Source organism: Pogoniulus pusillus, chromosome 17 (assembly GCF_015220805.1).
Source record: "Pogoniulus pusillus isolate bPogPus1 chromosome 17, bPogPus1.pri, whole genome shotgun sequence".
Lineage (NCBI taxonomy): Eukaryota > Metazoa > Chordata > Aves > Piciformes > Lybiidae > Pogoniulus > Pogoniulus pusillus.
This window is the reverse complement of record NC_087280.1, coordinates 2,494,615-2,518,009: the sequence shown is the minus strand read 5'-3', so window position 1 is coordinate 2,518,009 and position 23,395 is coordinate 2,494,615. Positions and strand designations below refer to the sequence as shown.

The following is a 23,395-nucleotide window of genomic DNA, read 5'->3' as shown; positions in this document are numbered from 1 at the left end:
TGCCCTTTTAAGAAGCCCGAGTGCTGGCTCAGGTAGGCAGAGCCTGTGTGCAGTAGCCGCTCCTATGGCAACCCAATAGAATGGGATGGCTTCATGAATATTCCCAGGAGCAGCGGCTGCATGAGGAATAAGTGATGACAGTGATGTAAGCAAGCGGTGGCCGCTGCAGGTTGCAGTTCATTGTGTTACTGGCCGGCAGGTCGAGGAGTTTGGAGGCACCCCGAGCTTGATCTCCGCTTTGCCGGATGGTGCCTGCCCGCCGGCAGCCTCGGCACATTCGCATCTGGAAGCCAACATGGCAAGGCGGCTGCTGCTGCTGCTGCTGCCGCTGCCGCTGCCGCCCGCCCTCGCCTTCCAGCCAGAAGTGTGCGGCTCTCCTCTAGACTTCTTGCCCAGTGCTCGGCGTCTGAGCAGGCAGGGATTGCAGTGACACTCACCGAGGGAAGACAAGCAGCAAGTAGCCAAATCGGGACAACGGAGGAGCAGGGGAAGGCTTTTTTGCCTTCCCTCCTTTTTATTTCCTCCCCCCCCTCCCTTCCCTTCTGGATGCAGAGCCTGTGTTTTGATGCAGAGCCTGTGGATGCCACGGTCTGGTAAGGAGATGACACGCCAGTCTCTGGTCCCTTCTACCCCTTGAGCTGGGGACAGGGGCCTGAGGGCAGTGCCGATTCCTCTCCTCGGGAGCTGGGGGGTGGTCCTCTCCCTCTACCTGAGCAGCGGCATTAGCATCGGCCATGGACAAGCTGCCCCCCTCCATGCGCAAGAGGCTCTACAGTCTGCCCCAGCAGATCGGACCCAAGGCGTCGATCATGGACGAGGAGGAAGACAGCGACAAGGACACCCGGAGGAAAAGCATCAGGCTGAAGCCGCTGCCTTCGCCCTCTGCTGGGAGCACCCGAGCAGCCGGGGTAGACCCCGGCAGAGTGGGGGACCCCGGCCTCCTGGAGACGGAGGCGGGCGGCAAGGGAGCCAAGACCAGCACCAACGGGGACTGCCGCCGCTTCAAAGGGAGCCTCTCCTCGCTGACCAGCAGGCACCTCCACGACGCGGCCGAGGAGAAGAGGCTGATCGGCGGCGAAGGGGAGCCGGCCTCCCCCAGTGAGGACAAGAGCCCCCTCGGCAGCGGGGAGCTGGAGCAGGGACTGCCAGCACCACCTCCACCAGCTTCGCCCCCGGAGCCCCAGCAGCAGCCCCCCAGGTCTTGCTCCTCTACCTCTATCAAAGTGGAAGGAGGTGGAGGGTGCGACCAGATCACCCAAGATGAGGAGCAGAGGCTGGGCCAAACTGGTTTCATGCAGAGACAGTTCGGGGCCATGCTCCAACCCGGGGTCAACAAATTCTCCTTGAGGATGTTTGGCAGCCAGAAGGCCGTGGAGAGGGAGCAGGAAAGGGTTAAGTCTGCCGGGTTCTGGATCATCCATCCCTACAGCGACTTCAGGTACAATTTCCCCCTCCAAACTAGCTGGCCTGCCCCTTTCCCTCCCGTGTCCAGCTCAGACCTTCCCGCACAGCGCACACCCCCCCCAGCATAACTTTCCTTGCCAATTCCCTAGTCAGGGAAGCTGGAGGACACAGGAGGTCTACTCCAGTCAAACGATCCGCAAGTTTCATTTCTCACTGAGCTTAATTCTGCTGTCCCCACACTGTTATTAGTTGTAAATGGTGTTTTTAAACCAGCCAATGCCTTTTACTTTGGCTTTTTCTAAGGGAAAGCCTTTCTCTTTCCACCTGATGCACAACTCAAGCCTAGAAGCGTGGTATCTGATGCTTAACTAGTCCTACCTCTCCAGTTCAGAGCATATGGTCTGCCTGATTCATCTTTCAGTTCCCATTTTGCTACCTCCAAGTCCTCTGCTTTCTCTCTTCCCCAGGAGTTAGGGAAGGATGTTCTGTAGGGATCCACACTGCAGCATCGTTTGTCGGGAACTGGTATGTGCAGGGGGTGGCAATGTTCTTTAAGAAGGAGCTTAACACCTTCAGGGGCTTACAGAGAAAGAGGCTTTCCTTTGCATCTGTAGAAGCTTGTTTGCAGAATTGATTTGGACAGGGAATAGTTAACACTGTCTTTATGAAAGTAATGCTTTTGTTTCACTCAGCAACACGAGGCAGTGCCATGGTTTAGTTGATTGGATAGGGCTGGGGGATAGGTTGGACTGGATGAGCTTGGAGCTCTCTTCCAACCTGGTTGATTCTATGATTGGATAGGGCTGGGTGCTAGGTTGGGCTGGATGAGCTTGGAGCTCTCTTCCAACCTGGTTGATTCTATGATTGGATAGGGCTGGGTGCTAGGTTGGACTGGATGAGCTTGGAGCTCTCTTCCAACCTGGTTGATTCTATGATTGGATAGGGCTGGGTGCTAGGTTGGACTGGACGAGCTTGGAGCTCTCTTCCAGCCTGGTTGATTCTGTGCTTCTATGATTCTCCTGAAGGTTAATAAGGAAGTTAACTTCTAAAACCCCAGAGCAAATTTCTGTAGGGTTCTTGTGTAGCAGAAGGGTCGTGTTTGGGTATATCTCAGCAAGGTATTGTCTACTGCACAGGTGAATTTTCCCCTGCAATATGTATGTAAAGCACCGCAATCAATAATTAATTACTTAGTGCAATCAATGGCTAAGGTTTATTGCTTCAACTTTAATTACAACTGCCTTACATCTCACATTTAGAAGCACACAGGAGGAAAAAACATTGTTCAAGCACATACCTATCACCCTGCATGATTCTGTTGCATCCTCAGGCTCTCCAAGAAACCTCACGTTATTCCCTAAAAATCTACTTAGCAAGGGAATTGCAGGAAGCAGCTCCAGGGTGAATTTGGGTGCCCAAAAATGGGGGCCTCTTGACACAAGCTTTTAGGGATTCAGCAAGCAGTCCACATGCTTAGAAGCTTCAGCACTGGCACTGAACAGATTCCTTGATGTGAGCTTGGATTAACAAATGTTATTAGAAGGCTACGTGAATTGGAAGACTGCACTGTCATTTAAATTCAGTGCATTCAAGTGTCCCAAGCACACAGCTGACTGAGCATATGAGGGCTTCGAGGAGCTACATCATGATACATAGTCCTTGCAAGTACAATCTTATTCAAACCCAGACTGGGAAGAGTATAAAATTGCCTCCCAGTTGTGACTGGTCAAGTAATACCTCACAAACACAGCGAGAAATGTCAGCTTGACAAAGAACAAACCCCAAGTTCTTACTCTTGGCTGTAGATCTCTCTATCATTTGCCACCAGTCTGGGGTTAAAAACTAACCCCTGTGCTTTCTTGGGTTGTTCTAGCAAGGTGATATTCTCTGTGTGTCACACCTTGAAGGGGGGTTGGATTTGGATTTAGTTTCTGGACTGGGTTTGGGTTTAGTCCCTGGATAATGTTTGGATCTATGCAAAAGCAGCATTCAGTTTTGTGTCCTTTGTGTATCTGTGTCGTGCATTTGGTCCCTTCCATCTTTATGACCACAGAACCAGACTGGCAAACTTCAGTCTAAGGACTGTAGCAGTAGCTTAGGTAACCACCTTGCCCAAGGTGAGACAGTCCTGAGAGTTTGTTGGTTTAAGATTCCTAGTGGGCTAGTGGCTCAGTAAATGAGGTAAATTGGTATGTCTGGGGGGGTTGGCTAAAGGGCTACTCCTAGCCTGATACAAATGCAGGCGAGCTTAGACTCTCCCAAGCCAGATGATCACACTGAGTCTGCTACCACTCAGCTATTGCTGTGCATGCAGATATATGTGACTGCATGTATGACTCATTAGTATTGATAAATGGATCTTTCCCCTTCCCCCCTCCCCCCTCAATGTAACTTGGCATGTGTACAGAGAAAGCAAAATGAGTTGGATATCTGCACCCTTGGTGCAAGACACCCTCTGCTTGGTGTCACATTCCACTTAGGCTGATGGCTTGCTGCTTTCTCTTTCTTCTAAGCTGCTGCTTGAAGCTTAGCACCTCAATATGGGCTTTTTGCCCACCTGTGATAGACCAACATCTGATGGGGCTGATTGTGATACACCCCAGTGGTTGTTCAGGGAGGCATCTGAAGGGAGCAGGAGGAGTTGGATGCACTACTGTGCAGTCAGTACACAGATTTGCTGGGGAACTTCGTGCACCCCTGTTTCTAGGTCACTTGCAGCGTGTCTGCTTGAATTTGAATGCTGCTTAGAGCAAATGCATGGGTTCTGATGGAAAATGACCTAGCTGCCTTGAAGGAGAAGAGTGGAAGCTTCCCACTTCTGTTTGGGTTTTGTCTTCTCTCCTTCTTCCAATGCCACTAAAGCATCTAGCTTAGAAAAAAAACAACCTCCCATGAATATGAATAACATTTTTTGATCTCTGAAATGCAGCAGATTGCACCAAAGAGCAGATATGGTCCAAATCTTTGCAAGAGCTCTACCCTTGACCCAAAGGACTCTGTTTCCTGCTTTGCAAATTATGCAGTGCAATACCTGATTGCTCCCTGTTGTAGAGGAGAGCAGCTTGTGGAGCATTAGGATCTCCTAGGAGGGATGAGTCGCCATTATCCTGCACTTTGCCATCACCAAGCCTGTGCAGCAGCATTTGGTGCACAACTTCCCAGGTCATAGATATTTAGACCCAGATTTGGGTTTTTCTGTCTCTTTGGAGAAACCATTTTCACTTCAGAGAGTAAGGTACACCTCCAGGTGTTCTCTAGAGCTCCAGACCTCGTGACTCCTGTCTCAGTACAGCTTGAGATGGGAAGTTTTGAATGGAACACTCCAGCCCTGTTTACTGGAGCTTGGTTCTGCTGCAGCTCCATGAAGTCACTAATGCCTGACTTCATGGAGCTGCTTCTCCTTCGTGCTGTGTGAGAGGAGTTCCTGGTTTAGAACAGTACAGAGGCTTTCATCAGAGTCTCATTAAATTATCATTTTAGCATCTCATTCCAGTGGCAAATCTATGACCCTCCAAGAGTAAAGCAAATTAATATAGATTAAGGCTCTTTTGATTTCTGCTTTTAGTCCATTGTGAGGGGGAAAAAAAACACAAAATGACCTTTAGAAAAAAAACAAACTCAGTGCTCCAGAGTATTAATGCAGTGAACTGATCCTGGGAGCACTTAAAAGGTGTCTTAGTGATTTTTAATGAAAATAAGAATACCAAATCCTATACCCAGCTACAAACATATGTGCTGGGGGGCTTGAGGGGTTGATAGCACATCACTCTAGAGCCAAATTGTTATTTCCTGGATCAAGATTTATCTGTGACTTTGGAAGCTTTGGTTTGGTGGTTTTTTTTTTTCCACTGAGCAGATAGAATTGTAATTTATTGCTCAGAGGAAGCATTGATCCAGGACAATTGGTTTAATAAAAAAATGCTGGACCAACAATGATCTATCTAGTTTGTAGCTGACTGAAGCATATTGGTTTGTAGCTGCTACCCAGAATTGCTAGCAAAAGGGGAAGGAAAAAAAAGTGTAGGATGCTGCTTTTAGTAAGGCTTGAGAACAGATAAACTGTCGGAAGGATCAAAATAGTCCAAACAGTGGAGGTAAAAGGAAGTGCACATTATTCACTGCCCAGTAATCTATTAACTTCTTCACAGGAAAGAGAAGCTGCTGCCTCCCTGAAACCAAGAGAAAATGTTTCAACTTCAGGTTTCACCATTTCCCCTTTCCCTGCTCTCCCTTGTCTGCAAATAGATCCTTGCTTCCATTTGCTTCCTCTGCTGGAGCCCCCCAGTCTGCTTGGGAACCCAGGGAGCTGTCTGTAGCACCAAGAGAAATAGATGCTCAGGGGTGATCTAGAAGGTAGGGGAATTCTTGAAGAACAAAACTGTTTTCTCCCTTTCTGCTTATCCAGATCCCTAAGCAAGTTCTGGACTCCTCCATTGCAGAGAGCTGTTGAGGTGCTGGATGGTGTTTGGAGAAGGGCAGCAAGGCTGGGGAGGGGCCTGGAGCACAGCCCTGTGAGGAGAGGCTGAGGGAGCTGGGGGGGTGCAGCCTGCAGCAGAGGAGGCTCAGGGCAGAGCTGATTGCTGCCTGCAGCTGCCTGCAGGGAGGCTGTAGCCAGCTGGGGTTGGGCTCTGCTGCCAGGCAGCCAGCAGCAGAAGAAGGGGACCCAGGCTGAAGCTGTGGCAGGGCAGGTCTGGGCTGGCTGTGAGGAGGAAGTTCCTGGCAGAGAGAGTGATTGGCATTGGAATGGGCTGCCCAGGGAGGTGGTGGAGTGGCTGTGGCTGGAGGTGTTGAAGCCAAGCCTGGCTGGGGCACTTAGTGCCATGGACTGGTTGGTTGGGCAGGGCTGGGTGCTAGGTTGGGCTGGCTGAGCTTGGAGCTCTCTTCCAACCTGCTTGGTTCTATGATTGAACATCATTCTTGTGGGGAATGAGTGGGATTTACTAATTGCAGTGGGGCAGAGCAGAAGTGGGGAGGATGTATCACCTTTTCTGCTCCCCTGAGAAGAGCTGATTCCAGCCTGCCTCATGGGATGCTGCTCTGTCTGTAGAGCCTGCTCTCATTCCAGCTTTCCCTTGCTTTGTGGGCAGGGTGAACAGTTTGTGAAGCACTCAACACTGCCCACTGATTTTGGCAGTTCCCCCGAGGTGGGTGTTGCTCTCTCTGTTCACAGACAATAATCCCCTTTCCTTTACCTGCTGTCCAGAAGCATTCTTAGTGCTCTTACTGCTTCTTGTGCCGGCCTCACTTTGTGCCTCTCCGCAGTCAGAAGCTACCCACAATGGCAACCTCTGATCTTGTGACTTGCCCACTGCTCATAGCAAAGCAGTATGAAAGCTACCCATTGTGTGAGCCTCATATACAGCAAAGTGAAATTCTGGGTCAGTGAGGCCTCTGCTTGAAGAGAAAGGTCAGGGAAAACAGTTGCATCAGTAGCACAACCTGTCCCAGTTGTCACAAGCACAAAGTGCACATTCAGGCACTGATTTTCTGCTAAGCAGCTTGTGGATAGAATGGACCAGGTTGGAAGAGACCTCCAGGGTCATCCAGTCCTATCTTCTTTCCTTGTTCATGATGATGGCAGATGCCTCATAATAATGTGAGGACATCTCTAGCTGAGGAGGGGGAGATGTTTTCCTCAGGTCAGATCTTGCTGCCTTTACTATAGACAACTTTCCTGCCAGTTCCCAGGGCAGTTCTGCTGGAGCAGAACAAAAGCACCCAAGCAGGACTAATCTGAGAGATAATCCAAATCCCACAGGACAGCAGGAGTTGGATTTCTGTTGACTTCAGTGGACCACAAATCAGGCTGCAGGAGAAGAAACACCTTTTTGTGACCACAAATCAAGGGGACTAGATGAGTCCACCTGTACTGCCATAGGGTTCATGCCCTAGTTCACATTGTGAAACACCTCAGGGTATTCTATGATTATAATCATATAATATTAGAGTATTTTTATGTATGTTGAGAGACAAAAAATGAAGTGAAAGAATAGAAAAAACTATTAAAGCAAGCACTGAGATTTAAGGATGTGCCACAATGAAGATTTTCTGCTTCAGCTTCATTCAGGCCCTGCCTGAGCACATTTTCTCCTGCACTGAAGCCCATGCCTCACTCAGAGCACACAAGGGTGCTTCCTTTGTGGAAAGCTGTTTCAGGTTTTCTCATCTCTCCTTGCAAGACAACATGACCTATCTATTTTAATCTCCTTCAGCTCCTATCCTGAAATAAACAGGTTAATTTCCTTGCAGCCCTTCTTTTTCTTTTCTTTGGCACTCAATGAAATGTTCAACTCTAACACAAGCAAATGTTCATTTTCCTTCCTGACACCTTGGCTAGGAAACTGGTACCATCATCCTGAGTTCGTAGTGAGATCACAGGATCACAGTATCACAGTGTCACAGTATCACCAAGGTTGGAAGAGACCTCACAGATCATCAAGTGCAACCCTTTAGCACAGAGCTCAAGGCCAGACCATGGCACCAAGTGCCACGTCCAGTCCTGCCTTGAACAGCTCCAGGGACGGCGACTCCACCACCTCCCCGGGCAGCCCATTCCAGTGTCCAATGACTCTCTCAGGGAAGAACTTTCTCCTCACCTCCAGCCTAAATCTCCCCTGGCACAGCCTGAGGCTGTGTCCTCTCGTTCTGGTGCTGGCCACCTGAGAGAAGAGAGCAACCTCCTCCTGGCCACAACCTCCCCTCAGGTAGTTGCAGACAGCAATAAGGTCTGCCCTGAGCCTCCTCTTCTCCAGGCTAACCAATCCCAGCTCCCTCAGCCTCTCCTCGTAGGGCTGTGCTCAAGGCCTCTCCCCAGCCTCGTTGCCCTTCTCTGGACACGCTCAAGCATCTCAATGTCCCTCCTAAACTGGGGGACCCAGAACTGAACACAGCACTCAAGGTGAGGTCCAACCAGTGCAGAGATGGCAGAGACTCGTAGAGATTAAGGTCAAAACCATCCATTAACTCGGTGCAGTCAATTTGAGGACCTGCTTTGCAGACTAGGTAGCATTACACAGCATACCTTATGTTCAGAGCTCTGCCTCTGTGAGTGCTTAGTAAGGAAGCAGACACTGCTGTGACCCAGAAGACAAGGACATGGAGATAATGACTACCTGTTCTAAGAGTAATGAGTGCTTTGAGAGGAGTGGGACACTCTGAATTGGACCATCTCTTAGCCCAGTTTAGTGAGCAGCCAGCCTGAGAAGCAGACATGCTGATCCCACCCACCCCCTTCCCAGGCCTCTGCTGTTTGTTAGTTTGTCTGTTGTTATGGCAGGAAAACCAATCAGAGCTGTAAACACAGCCACAGTGTTCCCTTTAATCCTCACCTAAGGATGTTATTCCCGTTACAGATTTGGGCTGAACGATTTGCCTTACACCTCTGCAGGAAGTTGTTTTGGCAGAGAAAGGATCTGCAGGGCACCACTCATCTGCCTTTGCCATCTCATCTCTTTCTGCACTTCCTTATCTCTTTTATTGCAAACCTTCCAGGCTGTGCAAGAAATCAGCTCCTGTAGAAAATCTCTTTCCTGCACACATCTGCCTTCATGGGATCACAGGATGTTAGGAGTTGGAAGTGATCTCTGGAGATCTTTGGATTCCCACCGCCCTCCCAGAGTAGGTCCTAGCTCAGGTCACACTGAAACACATCCAGACAGGGCTGGAAAGTCTCCAAAGAAGGAGGCTCCACACTTTGTGCAGTTCTGGAGCTCCCAACACAAGAAGGACATGGAACTGCTGGAGTGAGTCCAGAGGAGGGCAATGAAAATGATCAGAGGGCTGCAGCAGCTCTGCTATGAGGACAGGCTAGGAGAGCTGGGGCTGTGCAGGCTGGAGAGGAGAAGGCTTGGAGGAGACCTTGGAGTGGTCTTCCAGTATCTGAAGGGGACCTCCAGGAAGGCTGTGGAGGGACTACTGACAAGGTCTTGGAATGACAGGACAAGGGGGAATGGGTTTGAACTGGCAGAGGGGAGATACAAACCAGATGTTAGGAAGTTCTTTCCAGAGAGGGTGTTGAGAGACTGGCACAGGTTGAGGGTGGTGAGAGACTGGCACAGGTTGAGGATGGTGAGAGACTGGCACAGGTTGAGGGTGGTGAGAGACTGGCACAGGTTGAGGGTGGTGAGACACTGGCACAGGTTGCCCAGGGAGGTTGTGGAGCACTGCTGCCTCCTCTGCAGCTCCTCTCTGCCAGCACCCCCAGCTCCCTCTCTGCCTGCCTGCTCTCAGCCACTCTGGCCCCAGCCTGTAGCACTGCTTGGGGTTGTTGTGGCCAAAGTGCAGAACCCTGCACTTGGCCTTGTTCAGTCTCATCCCCTTGGCCTCTGCCCACCCATGCAGCCTGGCCAGGTCCCTCTGCAGGGCTCTGCTACCCTCCAGCAGCTTCACACCTGCTCATAGCTTGATGTTATCTGCAAACTTGCTGATGTTGGACTCAATCCCCTGGTCCATATTATCAATAAAGATATAGGACAGCATTGATCCCTGGGGCACAGCACCGGTGCCAGCTGCCAACTGGACTTTGCACCATTCACCACCACTCTCTGGGCCCAGCCCTTCCAGCCAGCCACACTCTACCCATTTTTATTATCTAAACCTTTGGAAATAACCCAATCCTCAGAGCTAAGCCTTTCAAAAGATGAATTTTTAGAGAAGCACCATCTCCAACTGCATTACTGTGAGGTGGATTTCACTTGAGATCAAAATGTGTTTTCTAAAGCTGTGCCCACAGAATCAGTCTGGAACTTCTCAGTGCTGTTAGAAGCAGGTAAACTTTCCAGCAGAGTGTTATTCTGGTTAGGTAACTGTGCTAGTGCTGGCTGTTGCACTGAGCTTTTCCTGCTCTAGAGTCACTGAAATCCATTTATAATACAGATAAAAGAGTGATCCTTGTCTGGAGATAACCTAATGTCATTTTAGCTTGAAACCATTGAAATTTGTCTTTGTTTCTGATGTGTTATGAGCATCTCATTAGCAAGCCCATGAATCCCTCAGTTTGCTCTTGAAACTAACTATCAGAGCTCTCATCTCTGCCAGAGCAGAGATTTCTTCCCTTCTCTTATTTTGAAAGCTGTGCTGGTGCCAAGGCAGTTATAGGTCAATTGAGTTATTGTTGGTTCTAATTGGCACTCTAACAAGCTATTAAATCAATTTACCTCCAGATGAATGTCACTCAAAAAGAAAGGTGCCAACTCCTTTTCTGTCTCTGAGAACTTCAGATAAAAAAGCTTCATTTCCACTGATGAGCATAAGGGAAAAGCCACACTCTGCATTGAAGTGGCTGCTGACAGATCAGCATTTCACCCCTGCTTGTTTCTGCCACAAGATCCAGGCTGTTCCTGTGTGCAGAAGGCTCAGTCTTTTTCCACAACTGAATCATAGAATGGCTTGGGTTGGAAGGGACCTCAAGGATCAGCCAGCTCCAACCCCCCTGTGCCATAGGCAGGGACACCTCCAACTAGAACAGGGAGCTCAAGGCCTCATCCAACCTGGCATTGAGCACCTGCAGGGAGGTTGTGAAGCACAGAAGCACCCAATGTGATCAAAGATCACATTGGGTGCTTCTGTGCTCCACAACCTCCCTGGGCAACCTGTGCCAGTGTCTCCCCACCCTCAACCTGTGCCAGTGTCTCCCCACCCTCAACCTGTGCCAGTGTCTCCCCACCCTCAACCTGTGCCAGTGTCTCACCACCCTCTCTGGAAAGAACTTCCTAACATCTGGTTTGTATCTCCCCTCTGCCAGTTTAAACTCATTCCCCCTTGTCCTGTCATTCCAAGACCTTGTCAGTAGTCCCTCCACAGCCTTCCTGGAGGTACCCTTCAGATACTGGAAAGCCACTATAAGGTCTCCTCCAAGACTTCTCTTCTCCAGGCTAAAGAGCCTTCCCTCTTGCAGCTTAAAAACCATTTCCCTTCATTCCTGTCACCACAGGGGCTTGTAGTGCTAGAATGGTAGCAGTGAGCTGGAAAAGGACAGATTGAGACTAGAGATTAGGAAGAAATTGTTCCTGGGAAGGATGGGGAGACACTGGCACAGGTTACCCAGGAAGGTTGTGGATATCCCCTCCCTGGAGGTGTTGAAGGCCAGGCTGGGCAGGGCCTTGAACAGCAGGATCTAGTGGGAGGTCTCTCTGCCCATGGCAGAAGGGTTGGAATCTTGAAGGTCTCTTCTAAATCCAACCTTTCTATGGTTCTGACTTATGGCCAGGAGGAAGAATTAAGACAATCACCAACTGTTTCTCTCAACAAATGCTCTCATCTCCCTCCCCTGGTTTGTAATAGAATCACAGAACCATGGAATTGTCTGAGCTGGAAGAGATCTCTAAGATCACTGAGTCCAAGCATCAACCTGACACCACCATAGCCATTAAACCATGTCCCAAAGGGCTATGTCCATACATTTATTGAACCCCTCTAGGGATGGTGTCTCCACCACCTCCCTGGGCAGCTTGTGCCAATCCCTGACCACTCTTGCAGCAAAGACATTTTTCCTAATCTCTACCCTAACCCTCTCCTGGCACAATTCCAGGCCATTTTCTCTTGTTTTATCACCTGATATTAGGGAGAATCCAAAGCATGGATTTATTTCTGTGTGGAGGGTTCTGCACTTTGGCCACAACAACCCCAAGCAGCACTAGGGGCTGGGGCCAGAGGGGCTGAGAGCAGGCAGGCAGAGAGGGAGCTGGGGGTGGTGGCAGAGAGGAGCTGCAGAGGAGGCAGCAGTGCCCAGGTGGGCAGCAGAGCCAATGGCATCCTGGGCTGGCTCAGGAGCAGTGTGGGCAGCAGGACAAGGGAGGTTCTTGTGCCCCTGTGCTCAGCACTGCTCAGGCCACCCCTGCAGTGCTGTGTCCAGCTCTGGGCTCCTCCATTGCAGAGAGATGCTGAGGTGCTGGAAGGTGTCTGGAGAAGGGCAGCAAGGCTGGGGAGGGGCCTGGAGCACAGCCCTGTGAGGAGAGGCTGAGGGAGCTGGGGGGGTGCAGCCTGCAGCAGAGGAGGCTCAGGGCAGAGCTCATTGCTGCCTGCAGCTGCCTGCAGGGAGGCTGTAGCCAGCTGGGGTTGGGCTCTGCTGCCAGGCAGCCAGCAGCAGAAGAAGGGGACCCAGGCTGAAGCTGTGGCAGGGCAGGTCTGGGCTGGCTGTGAGGAGGAAGTTCCTGGCAGAGAGAGTGATTGGCATTGGAATGGGCTGCCCAGGGAGGTGGTGGAGTGGCTGTGGCTGGAGGTGTTGGAGCCAAGCCTGGCTGGGGCACTTAGTGCCATGGTGTGGTTGGTTGGGCAGGGCTGGGTGCTAGGTTGGGCTGGCTGAGCTTGGAGCTCTCTTCCAACCTTTTTGATTCTATGATTGGCCAGGGCTGGGTGCTAGGTTGGGCTGGCTGAGCTTGGAGCTCTCTTCCAGCCTGGGTGATTCTGTGATTCTCTGTTCTTGGTGTCCTGCAGGCATTGCTGGCAGTGCTGCTGCAGGTGTACTACCCAGAGGCATCTTTCAAAGCAGGCAGCACCTGGCTGGTGACATCATTACCTTTCAGGTGCCCAGCAGTCTATAACTGGATGAGATTTACTTGCACAGCGTTGTGGAGGAGTCAGAGTTCTTGTGGTGAATCAGGCTGATTTAAGCTCTATTCTGAACCATTCTGATAGCAGTGCAGGGCTCATTCCCACCTTCTCTGGACGTTTCTTAGCTAGGAGCTTGTCAGATAAAGTCACTTTTCAGTCAGGACAAGGTTTCTTGACCAAGGGGCCCTGCAGGTTCAGCCTGGGGTCTCCAAATCCAAGCTGCTCTCTGTATGACAAGCAGCAGGCACTGCTCAGGTGTCCCTGCTAAGTGAGCAGGTTTTGTGGTGAAGCACAAAGCAGACAAGAACGCAGCCTGGCTCTGTGCATCTCTGCAGTGCTGACAACACTAAACACAGGGTTTTGTCAGCAGACAAAGCAGTCAGGACTCCACAAACACTTAAGAGGGAGCAGATGTGTGCTGGGCTAACAAGGTGCTGTTCCAGAAACCTTTTTCTACCCCTTATTCCCCTGTTGAATGGTTTGCTACCTGGGAAGTCCCTTAACGAATTGAAGTAATTCATTCCGTGCAGTACACTCACAGTGGCTGACATCAAATACAGTCCCCCCGTGCCTAGGATCAGCACCAGGCTGAGCAAAACCAGGCTGTTAACTCCCGAAGAGATGCTGCATGCAGTGGGGGGAAGACAGTGCCGGTTAGAGCAAAGCAGAGGAGGATCCAAAGGGCAATTCCAAGGTCAGCTCCAGGGCTCACCACTCGGACGTTACCGGGGCACGGCTGCTTCCCCGGCGCTGCGCAGAAGCTAATCTCATTTGTGGTGACTCGTCCCAATGTGCTAATGAGGGATTTAAACCTCTGCCTCTTTGGATGGAGAGGTTGTCTGTGTTTATGCATCTATCGTTAAGGAGCTTAGAGGCAGGAGAGGTGCTGCAGGTTGCCAGCTGACTGGAACTCTTGTCCTGCGGTGTGTTTTGACAGCTGTGCTCGGGGTTCTTGTGACAGCCAGGAAATCAGCAGCTGGATGCTGAGCAGCTCCTCATCCCCGCACGCAGCTCCAGGGGGACTGCATGCACAGCAATTCCAATGGGATTCAGTTCTCCTGGTCAGAGCTGCTGAGCACTCTTACAATCCAAAGCTCAGTCCCACTCCTTTCGTGTTCGGGTTGTGGGGGGGTGGGTTGGAAAACCTAGTGAAGTGCTTTTGGATTTGCCTAGGGGTGGGAAAGAAATGTCTTGCAAAGTTATCAGCACCCTGGAGTGATAAGAGAAGCATTCCAGAGACTGGAGGACTCCAGATTCGTGAGTCCCTTCCTCCCAGCCCGGCTTCACATGTGATGTCAGAACAAGGTGCTAACTCATCGCGGCGCTCACATCGCTGTAACCCAGAGCAGCATCTCATCTGCACAGGGGTTGTGTGTGCCTATCTGCAGCCGTCGGGAGGCCCCTCATTATCCAGCCCTGCTCTGTGTCTTCTCTCACCTCCACCCACCTTTGTGACTAGGCTGAAGGGATGGTGCAGAGCAGAGGGCTGTGGGCTGAGCCAGTGCAGCGACTCAGCCAGTGCTGCAGAGAAGCCCAAGTTTCATTAGGCACAGCAAGGCAGTGCAAAGGTGACATTTCTCTAGCTCTGTCAAGGTTTGGACTTGCTCTCCCAACACTCAAAGTGAGGCTAGAAGTAAAGGTGATGACCCACTCCATGCAGCTTTTTGTCCAGAAGCAAACCTGCTTTCATTAAGCACAAAGTGTTGATGCTTCATCTTTCCCCCTTTGCTTTAGAGCACTAATGCATGCACGACTTAAACTTCTATTAATAACAAGAGGAATCATTTTTCCCCCATCCCTGGTTTTCTGTGCATTGTGGGGAGGTCAGGAGAAAGGACCTGGTCTGTTCTCTTTGATGCCTCTCCAAACCTTTTGTGTCATGCTCATTTAACTTCAGGTACTCTTTGGATAGCAAGCAATGAAAGGACAATCTGGAGGGCAGGGCAGGCATTTAGTTTTAACCCTGTGAGCCATCCTGAACAGAATGACACTGTGACTTTGGTTCTCCACCTTTGAAATAGAGAAATGGTCCTACCAGGGGCCATGGAAGATGCTGTGGAACTCTCAAACAACGTATCAGAGGGTGCCAGAGCAGATGTCAGCAAGGATGTGGTCAATATCTACAAAGGGAGATTCATAACAATATCTTTGTGCAGGCACAGGACCGTTGGAACAAGTCCAGAGGAGGGCCACAAGGATGTGTGCCCAGGTGGCCAAGAGAGCCAGTGGCATCCTGGCCTGCATCAGCAATGGTGTGGTCAGCAGGAACAGGGAGGTCATTCTGCCCCTGTACTCTGCACTGGTTAGACCACACCTTGAGTGCTGTGTTCAGTTCTGGGCCCCCCAGTTTAGGAGGGACATTGAGATGCTTGAGCGTGTCCAGAGAAGGGCAACGAGGCTGGGGAGAGGCCTTGAGCACAGCCCTACGAGGAGAGGCTGAGGGAGCTGGGATTGGTTAGCCTGGAGAAGAGGAGGCTCAGGGCAGACCTTATTGATGTCTGCAACTACCTGAGGGGTGGTTGTGGCCAGGAGGAGGTTGCTCTCTTCTCTCAGGTGGCCAGCACCAGAAGGAGAGGACATAGCCTCAGGCTGTGCTAGGGGAGATTTAGGCTGGAGATGAGGAGAAAGTTCTTCCCTGAGAGAGTCATTGGACACTGGAATGGGCTGCCCGGGGAGGTGGTGGAGTCGCCGTCCCTGGAGCTGTTCAAGGCAGGACTGGACATGGCACTTGGTGCCATGGTCTGGCCTTGAGCTCTGTGCTAAAGGGTTGGACTTGATGATCTGTGAGGTCTCTTCCAACCCTGATGATACTGTGAGACTGTGATCCAAGGCCTGGAGCACCTCTGCTAGAAGGATAGGCTGAGGGAACTGGGGTTGTTCAGCCTGAAGAAGAAAGGGCATTGGGGAGACCTTAAGCTGCCTTTCAATAGCTGAAGGAATCCTACAGGAAGGCTGCAGAGAGACTTTTCCTGAGACTGTCTAGAGAGAGGAGAAGGGGGAATGCTTTGAAGCTGAGAGAGATCAGGATTAGACTGGAGCTGAGGAAGAAGTTCTTCAGTAGGAGGGTGGTGAGACTCTGGAATGATTTGTTGTGGATGTCCCCTTGCTGGAGGTACTCAAGACCAGGATGGATGAGGCCTTGAGGAACCAAGTTCCTAGTTGAGAGGTTGAAGTAGGTGATATCTGAGGACCCTTCCAACCCAACCCATTCTGTCATCCTTTTCTGTGTACTGCTGTAGATTTGGTTACATCTTTCATCCATCTTTTGTTAGGACAACATAAGTGAGTAGATCACACACACTAAATAATTAGTTCCTTTGTCTTAAGAGGGAGCCAGAGCCTGTATGGTTCCACATCTAGTGCTGTATTATCTGGCACATTTAGAACTAGACTGAAGAAAAGAGAGGATAAAAGCCTGCCTGGGGAGGGAGCCAGGATGAATTTTTACCTTTTGTGTCCATAAATGAGAACTTTCCCATGGGACTCCCCAAATAAAGGCCTGAGCAGGCAAGAGATCTGTCATTTTTGGGGTGTGGCAGCTTTGGAAACATTCTCAGTGCTTGCTGCCTGGTGAATCTTTGGGATAATCAGTTGGAAGCCTTAGGTTGTAGTGCAAGCACAGCTTCAGCTCAGGTCAGCTGTGGTGAAAGTACTGCACAGGATGTGCTGAGCTTAGAGAGCAACTCTGCTTGTTCCACAGTGGGGAACTAGAATATTGGTAGAAGACATATTGAAGTGGAACTCCAGATCTGGTAGTGGCTCTAGGTTCAACCCTGACTGCAACTGGAAAGATTCTGCTCCTTGCAAGACCTGATGTGAAGTTACATTCAGAAGTTCTTCTCAGAGAGAGTGATTTGCCATTGGAATGGGCTGCCTGGGGAGGTGGTGGAGTCACCATCCCTGGAGGTGTTCAAGAAAAGCCTGGATGAGGCACTTAGTGCCATGGTCTGGTTGACTGGCTAGGGCTGGGTGCTAGGTTGGACTGGATGAGCTTGGAGGTCTCTTCCAACCTGGTGGATTCTATGATTCTGTGATTCAGAACTTTCTATTTCTGGACTACTCAGTTCAAGAGAGATGTTGAGGTGCTGGAAGATGTCCAGAGAATGGTGATGAAGCTGGTGAGGGACCTGGAGCACAGCCCTGTGAGGAGAGGCTGAGGGAGCTGGGGGGGTGCAGCCTGCAGCAGAGGAGGCTCAGGGCAGAGCTGATTGCTGCCTGCAGCTGCCTGCAGGGAGGCTGTAGCCAGCTGGGGTTGGGCTCTGCTGCCAGGCAGCCAGCAGCAGCAGCAGAAGAAGGGGACCCAGGCTGAAGCTGTGGCAGGGCAGGTCTGGGCTGGCTGTGAGGAGGAAGTTGTTGGCAGGGAGAGTGATTGGCACTGGAATGGGCTGCCCAGGGAGGTGGTGGAGTGGCTGTGGCCGGAGGTGTTGAAGCCAAGCCTGGCTGGGGCACTTAGTGCCATGGTGTGGTTGGTTGGGCAGGGCTGGGTGCTAGGTTGGGCTGGCTGAGCTTGGAGCTCTCTTCCAAGCTGATTGATTCTATGGTTCAATGATACTATGATTCTGTGATTCTCTGGGTTTCCTTCTCTGCTGTCTAGGCACTACAGGCACTCCTCTGTCATCATCTTCTGAGCCATCCCCCAAATGGGGCAAATTCCTCTCGCTTCTTACCTACAGATTTTGGTTGAAAGCTGTGCCAAAGCCTTCCAAACAAGGACAGCTCTGCTGGTTGCAATCTTCTTTTGCAGCACAAACAGGAATTGAGGCTAAGAGTGGCAGATGTGGGTATGGCCTAGGGCTCCTGCTTTTGAACAGGGGATCCAGAAGCCTCATCTGCAAGTAAATTCACACAGCAAAATCTGCACTGCAGACAAAAAAAGATTTGCCTTGACATCATCTGCCCTGCTCTGAGATCTGCAGTCAGTCAGGAGAGCAAAGCACAGCTCCCTGCCTCTCCAGCTCAGTGGAATTAAGGCTAAGCTTCACCATGAGCTAATGCAAGCTGTTCCCACCCTAAATAATTGGCTGCTGGATGGCTTTGTGTCTGTCTAACCATTACTGCGTGTGGGTGGATGTGTTGTGTGTGTGTGTGTGAATGAGTCTGCTTTGGAAATTAACACATAACATCGGGGGTGCATCTCGTACAATACCTCAAGAGGGAGCTGGATGTGAGAAGCTTAAAACAGAGCTGAGCACACCAAACATCTGCACCAAAATCAGCACAGGATGGTGACTTCCATGTCCAGACCACCACTACTACTTTGTCACCTTTCCTCCAACTCTAGAACCCCTCAGAGACCTTTCTAGTCCTCTCTTTCTTGTAGGCAATATTGTAACGCAGCAAACCCCAAAGCAGTCAAATTGTTATCACAGTCTCACAGTATCACAGCATCACCAAGGTTGGAAGAGACCTCACAGATCATCAAGTCCAACTCTTTAGCACAGAGCTCAAGGCCAGACCATGGCACCAAGTGCCACGTCCAGTCCTGCCTTGAACAGCTCCAGGGACGGCGACTCCACCACCTCCCCGGGCAGCCCATTCCAGTGTCCAATGACTCTCTCAGGGAAGAACTTTCTCCTCACCTCCAGCCTAAATTTCCCCTGGCACAGCCTGAGGCTGTGTCCTCTTGTTCTGGTGCTGGCCACCTGAGAGAAGAGAGCAACCTCCTCCTGGCCACAACCTCCCCTCAGGTAGTTGCAGACAGCAATAAGGTCTCCCCTGAGCCTCCTCTTCTCCAGGCTAACCAATCCCAGCTCCCTCAGCCTCTCCTCGTAGGGCTGTGCTCAAGGCCTCTCCCCAGCCTCGTTGCCCTTCTCTGGACACGCTCAAGCATCTCAATGTCCCTCCTGAACTGGGGGGCCCAGAACTGAACACAGTTCTAAAGCTGAGTCCTCCCCAGTCAGATGAACTCACCCTGCACAGGGCAGAGCAGCCCTTGGTGAACAGGGAGTGACAGAGGTGTTGGCTTGGCCATAGAGATGCAGGACAATGCCTGCCCGTGAGCATCTGTTGCAGACACGCTGATGTATGGAAGTCATGCATGACTTGAGGAGTCAGGAGATGTAACCCCTCTGGGACTTGGCAGCTGTTGGAGGGTATTATTTTCACCAGGCTGAGCTGTTCTTAAACACTTCCTTCAGTGTAATCATCACACACACATTTTCTCAGTAATGGCAGGCCATCAGCATTTCTTCCTAGGCTTCTTAGATAAGATATACAGAGACAAGCTGTGAAAGAGCTGAACAAGATGCCTTGACGTTAGTCATTCACATTTCCTCAGCTTGACCCATGAAGAAGAAGCTTTAGACCTTGCCTTCTAGTGGCTGAGTTTTCAGGCAGCTCTTTCAAGTCAGGACAGATAAGTGGAAACTGTGCCTGCCTCAAAGTGGACACTGAGATCTACTGCTCAGTTAAGCTGAATGGAGAAGGGAGGATATTGTCTTCAGCAAAGCCAAGTGCAAGGTCCTGCACCTAGACTGGGGCAACCTTCTGGATCGACACTGCCTGGGGGATGAAGAGATGGAGAGAAGCCCTGAGGAGAAGGACTTAGGGGTGCTGGTGGGTGGAAAACCGGACATGAGCCAGCACCAAGTGCTGCCATCCCAGAGCTAGCCTTGTCCAAGGCTGATCCCCAGCAGTGTGGGCAGCAGGGGCAGGGAGGAGATTCTGCTTCTCTCCTCCTCTCCGCTGAGACTCCTCCCCGGCAGTGCTGGGGTCAGCTTTGGAGGCTTATCACAAGACAACCAGCAATAGAACAAGGGGACACAGTCTCAAGGTGTGCCAGGGGAAGTATAGGCTGGATGTTAGGAGGAAGTTCCTCCCAGAGAGAGTGATTGGCACTGGAATGGGCTGCCCAGGGAGGTGGTGGAGTGGCTGTGGCTGGAGGTGTTGCAGCCAAGCCTGGCTGGGGCACTTAGTGCCATGGTGTGGTTGGTTGGGCAGGGCTGGGTGCTAGGTTGGGCTGGCTGAGCTTGGAGCTCTCTTCCAACCTGCTTGATTCTATGATTCTATGATTCCTTGGAGCTACTTCTAGCCTGTATCTCTTGCACCTGAAGCTCAGAAGCACTGTCTGAGACCTGCTGATGTTGCCCTGTGGTGAGACACCCACACTTGGATGTTTGTGGAATGGGTCTTCAAAGCAGGATTCAGTGAGGCTTGCCCTCTGCTGCTGCAATGGGAGCAGAGCACTGAATCTTCTGCTCTTTGCCCCCAGATTTGCTGTTTCTGATTCAGTGATGCCTTTCATAAAGGAGATTTCTAGTTTGTCTTTCAAATATCTAAGGAGCTGAAATGGTTTTGGATCTAGTTGAGAGCACAGCTAAGCTGCTATCTGCTTTTCCTGAGCACCAGTGAAAGACTTCCTGCTGTTGCCCAGTGAAAGCAGGAAGAGCTGTCAGTCTTGGCTCAGGTGACTTGCAGAGCCTTCTTCAGGTAGCCTCCTCACTGAACCATCTTCCTACTATATACCAGGGCAGCAAAGCTGCTGAAGGGTCTGTGAGGAGTAGCTGAGGGACCTGGGATTGTTTAGTCTGGAGAAGAGAAGGCTGAGAGGAGACCTCACTGCTGTCTACAACTCTCTGAGAGAAGGCTGAAATGAGGAGGGGGTTGGTCTCTTCTCCCTACTATCAGGTGATGGGATGAGAGGAAATGGCCTGAAATTGTGCCAGGAGATTAGGAAAAAATTCTTTCCTGGAAGCATGGCCTGGGATTGGCAGAAGCTGCCCAGAAAGGTGGTGGAGTCCCCATCCCTGGAGGTGTTGGAGAAGCGAGCGGCCATGGCACCTGGGGACATGGTTTAATGGCCACGGTGGTGATATGTGGATGGTTGGACTCAATGATCTTAAAGGTGTTTTGCAACTGAAATGATTCTCTGATTGAATGATTCTTCTCAGCCTTTATGTCATCTCTGAGTGCCAGCCAGTTGAGCTGAGTCATATCCCATGTAGTTCTGGTGGGATGAATTGGAATACCCTGGCTTTTGCCTTCCTGCTAAGCTTAGTTAACCACAAGGACTAGATGAACCACAAGGAATTAAAACATGTCAGCAGGCATTGCTGAAGCACCCAAGGTCCTGGGCACTTTACATAATGGGTGAGCACATCCCTGCTGAAGCCAAAGCTGATGTCAGTGCCTGCTCTAATGGCCTTGAAAGTAAATAACTACGAGTGCACTTCGTGCTTTAGAGGAGAGGGCCTTTGAGAGGGTGTTTGGTGTGTTGCTTCTTGGAACAATTGGAATTTATTGAGACATTGCTGCCATCCTATGTACCCAAACCAGGGTAGGGAATAAACTTGCCTCCAGGAACCAAAAACAAAGGATAAAATAAGCAGAGAAGGACATGAAGCTAGGAGATGGATAATGGCATGCCGTGGGTGTCATCTAGAGAGGTCTCAAATCTAGAAGAGGGAACTCTGAAAAAAACTAAGCATTGCTGCCTGCAGCTGCCTGCAGGGAGGCTGTAGCCAGGTGGGGTTGGGCTCTGCTGCCAGGCAGCCAGCAGCAGAAGAAGGGGACCCAGGCTGAAGCTGTGGCAGGGCAGGTCTGGGCTGGCTGTGAGGAGGAAGTTCCTGGCAGAGAGAGTGATTGGCACTGGAATGGGCTGCCCAGGGAGGTGGTGGAGTGGCTGTGGCTGGAGGTGTTGCAGCCAAGCCTGGCTGGGGCACTTAGTGCCATGGTCTAGATGATTGGATAGGGCTGGGTGCTAGGCTGGGCTGGCTGAGCTTGGAGCTCTCTTCCAACCTGCTTCATTCTATGATTCTATGACTGGATAATGCTGGGTGCTAGGTTGGGCTGGCTGAGCTTGGAGCTCTCCTCCAACCTGCTTGATTCTATGATTCTGTGACTAGACAGTGCTGGGTGCTAGGTTGGGCTGGCTGAGCCTGGAGCTCTCTTCCAACCTGCTTGATTCTATGGTTCTATGACTAGACAATGCTGGGTGCTAGGTTGGGCTGTGTGAGCTTGGAGCTCTCTTCCAACCTGCTTGATTCTATGATTCTATGACTGGCCAAGGCTGGGTGCTAGGTTGGGCTGGATGAGCTTGGAGCTCTCTTCCAACCTGCTTGATTCTATGATTGGATAGGGCTGGGTGCTAGGTTGGGCTGGCTGAGCCTGGAGCTCTCTTCCAACCTGCTTGATTCTATGATTCTATGACTAGACAATGCTGGGTGCTAGGTTGGGCTGGATGAGCTTGGAGCTCTCTTCCAACCTGCTTGATTCTATGATTGGATAGGGCTGGGTGCTAGGTTGGGCTGGCTGAGCTTGGAGCTCTCTTCCAACCTGCTTGATTCTATGATTACAAAGGCCTGCAGTGTTAGGACAAGAGGCAATGGTTACAAACTAGAGAAGAGTGGAATTAGATTGGATGTTAGGAACAAGTTCTTTATCTTGAGTGTAGTGCAATAGGTTGTTGAGGGAGGTAGTTGAGGCCCTGTTTCTAAAGATATCACCTGGAGAGGTGAGGCTCTGAGCAACCTGATTTAGCTGACACCCCTGCTGACTGCTGATGCTCTTTGGAGGTCCCTTTGAACCCAGATCATTCCACTGAAAGTTACAGACACAAAAGTCTATTCCAGATTGTTACATTTTGAATGGGATCTTAAATTCTGGATAGAACAGGTAACAGAGATGGTGAGAAGGGTCTAGAGAACAAGTCTTAGGAGGAATGTGTGGGGGAACTGGGGTTGTTTAGTCTGGAGAAGAGGAGGCTGAGGGAAGACCTACTTACTCTACACCTCCTCGAAAGGAGGTTGGAAGAATGTGGGGGTTGGTCGCTTCTTCTTACACTCAGGTGATAGAATGAGAGGAAATGGCCTGAAATTGTACTGGGGAGGGTTAGATTGGAGATGAGGAAAGATTTCTTTGCTGCAAGGATGGCCAGGGATTGGCAGAGGCTGTCCAGGGAGGTGGTGGACTTACTGCCCTTGGAGGTATTCAAGAAACTTGTGGACATGGCACTCTGGGACATGATTTAGTTGGGCTGGAAAATCTTAGAGGTCTTTTCCAATGCAAATAATTCTCTGATTCTCTGATCTGCACCTTAAATAGTCCAGAAGATGCTTGGCTCTCACTGCTGTGGAACAGCTCCTTGCCCCCCTCTCCTTATGGTGATGCTTACTGCATCAAGACAAGCAGCTGCACGTGCCAGTTGCACCTCAAGTTCCTCATGTGCCCCAAAGTCTTTCAAGAGGTCTTTATTTCATCCTCCCTCTGCAGCAGTGCTGGAGTGTAAATACAGGAGGCTCTTTTTCTTCTCTCCTCATTATTTATTGGCTTTTCATGACTACCATATCTGCAGTGCCCCAGCTGCTTCTACTATAGCTTTGCTATATATCCTTTGCTATATATCCTTTGCTATATATCCTTGCTGTGTCACAGGAATAGTACAAGAGCTCTGTGCTATTCCTGTCACACAGCAAGGATGTTTATTCCAGCATCAGCCAGCATG

General features: G+C 50.7%; 1 protein-coding gene across 1 annotated transcript in view; it reads left to right on the top strand.

Moving 5' to 3' along the window:
• The first annotated feature begins 207 nt into the window (after positions 1 to 207).
• HCN4 (hyperpolarization activated cyclic nucleotide gated potassium channel 4) overlaps positions 208 to 23,395 on the top strand; it is a 188,744-nt gene continuing 165,556 nt past the window's right edge. Inside the window, exon 1 of the mRNA XM_064157233.1 lies at positions 208 to 1,438. Within this exon, the coding sequence (XP_064013303.1) occupies positions 735 to 1,438 (704 nt within the window). The 5' untranslated portion in view covers positions 208 to 734. The remainder of the gene's footprint in view (positions 1,439 to 23,395) is intronic.